The following is a 6975-nucleotide window of genomic DNA, read 5'->3' as shown; positions in this document are numbered from 1 at the left end:
TCTCCTAACCGGCATGCGAAGACTGCTATATCGGATACTGCAGCGAACAACGATACAACCATGGAGGCTCTCTACAAAGTGTTAGGCCTATTAATAGATATGGATGAAACCAAGGCCCACTGGGTACACTGTTTTGGCCATATCTTCGCCCCCATCGCCAAAGCCTTCCTCTCAAGCTTCGGGGTTGATGCCTTTGATGATGAAGTTAATATGGGCGATGCTGGAGCTGACTTCCAGTAATAGCGTAAGAATAGCCCTATCCTAAAGCGCTATAACATCGTCAGGTACATTCGGACATCGCCGCAGCGGTAGAAGGCATTGGTGGATTTTGCAATGCAGCTTGAAGTCGAATCCAACTCTAAAGAATTCTATTGAGCTTGAAGTCACCGACAACGAGTCTAAGTTGGATTCAACCTACCTATTGATTGAGTGAGCTATGCGGAAGCGGCGTGGCATCGTCGGCTCCCTTGCTCGAGAGGCACAATAAGGTAGCAATCCCCCTCACGAAATTTCATCTTGAACCTAACGATTGAAAGCTTCTGAGTGATACAGGGATAGAATACCCTAGCTTCTCGAGCATCCCGAAGCCTTAAAGCAGCATTATGACCCAAATAAGCCGAAACCGCGGTCAATTTGTAAGCACCAGACCGTGCAGACAGGATACTGACGATGATACTATTCAGTGCCCATCGTCTCCCGCCAACAGGCACGGAGGGCTCCCAGTCCGGTCTAGCAACTTACCCGCCTAACTCGAGGCTTACGAGGTTAACATCACTCGTCACAGCCACCGCCTTCAACCGTATCCACAGTCACCATTAAGTGAAAATGCCCTAAGCAACCTACTTACCTCTATACCAGATGAATACACCTACCCTTTCGCCCGCGATGTAAGTAAAAGAGAGGGCATCGCTGCCGCCAAGGCCGCTATATCTCTGCTTCCATCCAATGCACCTGGTTTGAGCTCAATATCTACTACACTAAGCTTGCTGACTCGCCCTTATTTGCGACCTCCATTATCCTACATCGCGAGTGCTTGATGACATATCTGGAAGGTCTGTAGAATGCAGATGTTCAACACGAATGAATCCGCGATGCTAAGAGGGACTACAAGGACCAGTTCGAGCGTTGGTATACCACTTCCTCTGATCATGCCGACGGTAGAGAGCAGCCGAACCACTCTGCATCGCAAGGCCTTGAGTACGAGAAGAGTTGTTGCAATGGTTGGCTAGATGCTCAGAGGCGCCGGATGCTACAGCAGCATTAGCAGCCAGGTTCCTTACAAGGAGAGCTTCAAAAAAAAACTACGAGGCAAAGCTTGAGGCCATAGATGACCCCTTGGGCAGCGGTGTAAGACGAAGAGCGAATATCAGGCGCCGTCACAGATTACCCTCGATATCTTGGCTATACCAGCGATGGCTGCTGACTGTGAGAGGGTCTTTAGTTTGTCGAAGCTCACGATGACGTCACAATGTCAGACAATGCATCCGGAGGCCCTCGAGTTCTTACAGTGCTTTAAGAATTGGGGCTGGACTCACGGTATACGGTTTTGGCAATCTCCTCGCGGATCCCATTGGGAAAGAATGCCGCGAGGACGGCGGTGAGCTTGGATGATAATCGAATAGAGCCGGTCGGGACAGAAAGCGGCTCACACTGTCACACTAGGTCAGTTTGCCAAGTTGAACCGAGTAAGTCAAGTTCCGGTAAGTTTGGGCTGGTGAGGAGTCAAGCAAGTCAAGTTGGCCCCCAACTTGACTTATTTGACTCAAGTTGACTTGGCGGCAACGCTGATCTAGGCTCCCAGATGCTAGGCCATTCTTCTCGAGCGATTCCTCGTCGTAAAGCTCGAGGAAGAGTTCGTCCTAATCCTGACTGCCAAGCCACGGGCTCTCCGAGGAGGCCCGTCACTTGTAATCTATTTAAAGGCGGAAACGAAAAATGGCTAATCGGCATGCTTGTAGGACAGGATTTTAACCGACTGAATCCTTCGAGAAAGGCGAAGGGCTAGTAACGCGGGGTTGATAGCCCGAACTGCTCTTCTCGTCTAGAAAGACAGCGAGAACCTACAACCCGGTAATGATGGCGTTCATCTTCTGCACCACCTAGCAAAACGCTGATTTGTTTACGTAGCGAAAAAAGGGGCCCTCCCTCGATCACGCGATGCTTAGTTGACGGGAAAACACGAATTTAACAACTTCCAGCAACTTGCGAGGCATGCCGTCCGGGACTTGATTTTTGGACTTGCCCACTCTGGAATCATAGTCAGTTCGCTATTTCTGCATGCTAATGACTCAGTACCCGCAGATGACTGTAGGGCTATTGCCGGCAATCACGTAGATCGTCGTCCAGACAGCCCACATTCCTTGGCTGACAGAAGCTGCAGAATAAACTTATGAGTTGACACGGAATGCATAGCTGATCGTCAGAAAAGGGCTATCTGAGGCTTGAAGTACTCGTGTGAACCAGGTTGAGTACCCGCGGGATATTTGTGTTCGTCGTATCCGAAATGATTGACGGTAAGTAAGTACGACTGGGAATTGAGAAGCCAGCAGACTTACGTTTGTGCGAGCATGTCCCCTCGGTGGAACAAGGAAAGATAATTGAGGCATAGTTTCCTTTGACAAGGTGGATTCAGTGTTTATTGAAAAATCCCTCACCTCGGGCTCGGGTAGTCGACTAAGGCCGCCTGGCGACCTCGTCAGTGATGCAAGGTGCCTCCAAATCCAGTGGCGCATTTTCCAAGAGCGAGAGTAAGACATTAACCGAGGACTTGTTAGGCAACTATTAGTGGGCGTGGTAATGGGACAACGAGGATAGCAAGCCTACGCACTCTCGGGTAAGTCTCTAATTGTTCGAGCGGGATGCGAAGGTCATCGGGATATCTACAATGATCTAAAATAAGGTATGGATAAGTGAGAAAAGTTTGTTCCCCTGGGCTTTCCGTCAAATTCCAATCCCTGAAGATCATCAGCCATCGAATCTAAGGTTTACAGGACCATCGAAAGCCAAAGCCAGGAACCCGGACCTCAAGATTGCCATTGCCCTTGATGGTTGGGCCTTCAGCGAACCCGACTCATGGTAAGATATCTCCCCGTCGCTCGCTTTGAAGAAGGAGAACATGGCCACCTTGATCAGCAACCTTTTAGGAGTTTTTTTTTTTTGCCCAAATACGAACATGGCGATGTCGGTAAATATCATAGATTATCATACCACAGGGGATTCGGACTTAATGCTAATACCAATCGATTGCTCTTCACAGACTTCGGCGAGGGCTGCATTTGGGGGCTATTCATATCCCGCTCTGGTAGTCTTGCCTCAGCTCTTGCCGCTCTAGCCGTTTTCGAGAAGACTCTCCGGAGCAGAAGGATCACTGACATTGTCACAGACTAGGGATGTCTCAGCGCTGACGAGGGCGACGGCTCAGACGGGGATGCCAAGAACTATCTATAAAGCATCACTGGAGACTATTAACGCGAGCAGTCGTGACTACATTATCACCTTTGCAGCGCCCCTTTCAGGCTAGTACTTTCGCCATTTCGATCTCAAGGGCATCGAGGCTCATATCAATTAGGTTAACCTCATATCGTATGACTTACACGGCGTTCTAGCATAGCGGCAACCCTATCATAAAGAATTACCGCATACCAACCTGACCGAAATCGACTACGCCCTAAACTTAGTAAGTGCCATTAGAACACTCAACATCTATCTAGCACCTTTGACAGACACACGAGCTCTGCAGCTCTGGTGCGTTGGCGTTGAGCCTTATAACACCATTCTCGGCTTGGACTTCTATGGCCGATACGTTGGGCTCGAATCTTCGTGCTGGAAGCCCTGAAAGCCCGCTAGCCTTGCTGACATGCATTTTCACAGTGGGCTCCCAATTCCTTGGCCCGAGCGATCTCCCAAAAAAATCTGAAGACCGACGCCTATCTATCAGCCTCTGCCTGTTCTCCTTCTACTAAACTCCTTTGCAAATGAAAGCCTGTCATCTTTCTACCCGCCCATAGCTCTACGCGAAAGGTCATTGACTTCGACTTCGATATGGACCTGAACCGCAGACGATGTGGTGCTGGAAACTCCAAAGTCCGCATCGACAACTCCGGGTTCGGAGACTATTGGAACGTCACTATCGACCCTCCAGGCATAGGGTCAGGTGATCCTTGTGCCGCAGGATCGCAAACGATTCTTCGCCGAGCGCCGGGCCGGCTGGTGAGATATGTATAAAAATACCGAAACGTACAAGAGCGAAGGGGAACGACGCAGTAACGAGGAGATCGAGACTCCCATCAACTAGGACATAGCCGGTGAATTGTGAGTTGGACGGGAGGACTACAAACTTGACTTTGGAGCTCACGTTAAGGGTAAATTCAAAGCCGGTTTCAGCTACAGCCTCTCCATCATTGTAAGTAAGGCTGAAGTCCCATAGCACAGACTTCCTGCTCGCCCTCGTGTAAACATGCATGGGATCTAAGGGACAACTCAGGCCTCAATGGACAGCGAGCTGGAAATTGAACAAGCTAACATCTGGCTCAACGTAGAGGAAGAGTCTGATCTGACCTTTTCCGTCCGATGCATCGGCGACGTTGACTTTGACCCAGCCTATACCAAAGTCAAGCCCACCAAGCTCAAGGCGCGCACGCTGAGCCCACCCGGAAACACTTGGATGACTTTCCAGCCGTAGGGGAAGTCCACTGCATGCTCGCTCGCACCCTTCAACGACACCGATGGTAGTTGCCAGCGGGCACAGCGCGCTCTACTTTGAGAGAAAGCTCAGCACCCGCGTCAACTCGGACTCCGGAGACTTCGGCGCGAACTTCCAGCCTAATCCAGAGGATAGGCTGGACACCAGGAACGCCGAGCATGACGACAACAAGGTTTCCATGGATAACAACAACGAGAGCGCCATCTACAACTCTGGGGGCGACGCTGGTAGATTTGCACTGAACACTGACTTCGAATTCGGCCTCAAGGTCGACCCAGGCTTGCTCAGCGACCTTAGCCTCTTCGAGGTTCCAATTATCGATGTACGTGCTCTGTTAAGCTGCCATAGTTTAGAAATTTCCAGCTAACTAGAGCAGATATCGATGCAGTACAGAAAGTTCTTGATGTGGAGCTTCTTCCTGTCTCCAGACCTTGCTGCTGCGACGGGTTTGAGCACTACCGTCACGCAGGTCCCTTCATCCATCCCTTAATCGGGGTGGCTGGCTGTAATGCTCTGAAAGACCATTGTGCTATCTCAAATCTTCGAAGAGCTCTCGGAACGCAATGCCACGACGTAGATGACGAGTAAGTCTCTCGGGCCCCGGCTCGCAGGCAGAAATGGTTAACCCTGAACTGAGCTCGGTCTAACAGCCGAACCATCGCATAGGAGGAAAAGGACGTTCGTCCCTACGTTGTCAGTGACAGCATAAGTATTGCAACCTTCTGGTGAAATGCCATGCCTTCTGACCTTCTGCAAGAAACACTTTGGCATTCAGCAACAACAAAATGGAGATGACAGCTTTTGAGATGGTAAGTGGCCCTTCATGGGCCAGGACAGAGCCTGTGGCTATGGCTCCAGCTCCAACGTCAACTCGCTGATGCATTTAGATAATGATGCGGCCAAGTTCATCCAATACCCCAAGAAATCGTTTCCGTGCCCCAGCTGTCTTGTGTGTGGTAAGAACCGCAAGAAGGGTAACAAAAAAGAAGTATACTGCCAGTGCGCTAACATGGGTCTCGGCTATGGCTAAAGCGATGTTCCGAAGTCCCAGAGGTGCCAACCCAAAATTGACACCAGGGGCCCTTGGCCCTGAGATCTCTCGGCCAGCTCGCTGTCAACTAGGGTAGAATCCGCAGATGATCAGGGCGTACCTAGACTGGAAAAGCGCAAAGACGGCAAGGCGACATTATCACTGAAGAAAATCTAGTGACAGCAATTGAAGGCACGCACTCTATGAGGAGAATCATAAATAATTATCCCGCATTCCCAGAAATGGTAAAGACCAATGGGAAGGTATCGAACAAACAAAAGGTGGAGTGGCATTTCACGTCAACGGGGCAACAACTTCCTGGTATGATCGGACTGGGAGGTGGGAGCCTTGCAATCGCACGACACGGCGTGGGTGAAGGATGCAAACAGTAACCTTGAAGAGGTTTGGGCAAACTATCAGAGTAAGTTACTTTCATCAGTTGAGATGATGCTGCAGCAGAGCCAGGGGCATATTCCACACACCTGGCTCCCACCGAGTTACCTGGCAAAGACACTGACACAAGGCCAACTCTCGCAGCCAGGCACGCCTTAGAAGGCCAGCTTATTGTCAATTTCTTCGACCAATGGCTGGACAAGGGTTAGAATGAGAACTAGGGGCTGATGTTTTCAAACTCTTAGCCTAATGTCCCCTGCAGCATTACAACTAAGTGGATCCTGAAGGCGGACGGCTCGTAACCCTTGGAAGCTCGACAGTCCCAGAGCCTTCGTCTTCCTGCGGCTTGCCGAGCTGGGCAACGTGAAGAACCACGGTAGCCTCACCATCTCCAAGGCCCGAGTCAACCGCATGAAGGGCCCCATGTTTAGCGACAAGCAGTCCACAGCCCTTGACACAGACGCAGGAATGTTTGCGGAACAGAGGCTTCTTGCCACCCACCTTGCCTGCCTCGTTGTGTTCTGCTCAACCCGCTTTTCGGCTTCTGACTGTTTTGCTCCTGGATTCTAGGCATGGTGTTTAAGTAGTTCAATGGCCCAACGGTGTGGAAGAAATTATGCGATACCCACGAGGCGCTCTATACCGGTAACTATTTTGCGGACCTTGATATCTTTAATGCGTGTCGAGGTTCTGGCGTCACGACTCCCTCGCTCCAGGACGAGTGGAATGAGTTTCTTGAGGTAGTACTGACCTCGGTGGTACAGACCTCGGAGGTACACAGGCCCAAGACCGCTTTTGAGCTTCTAGCCATCGTTGCCCTCAAGTAAGATTCTCCTCCCTTTTTATGCCG

General features: G+C 50.6%; 1 protein-coding gene across 1 annotated transcript; it reads left to right on the top strand.

The window, feature by feature from the left end:
- Positions 1 to 2503: 2503 nt before the first annotated feature.
- On the top strand, positions 2504 to 6695 carry MRS44_013494 (uncharacterized protein; the record flags this gene model as incomplete). The annotated part of the gene is made up of 8 exons (XM_065616966.1): positions 2504 to 2513; positions 2991 to 3075; positions 3682 to 3744; positions 4008 to 4209; positions 4484 to 4677; positions 4748 to 5024; positions 5066 to 5286; positions 6413 to 6695. 8 exons carry the CDS (start codon positions 2504 to 2506, stop codon positions 6693 to 6695), a joined length of 1335 nt encoding a protein of 444 aa, XP_065473038.1.
- Between the last annotated feature and the right edge of the window lie 280 nt (positions 6696 to 6975).

This window comes from Fusarium solani, assembly GCF_023522795.1.
Source record: "Fusarium solani strain SB1 chromosome Unknown bctg00000009, whole genome shotgun sequence".
In the NCBI taxonomy this organism is placed as follows: Eukaryota; Fungi; Ascomycota; class Sordariomycetes; order Hypocreales; family Nectriaceae; genus Fusarium; species Fusarium solani.
This window is presented reverse-complemented; position numbering and strand designations above follow the sequence as displayed.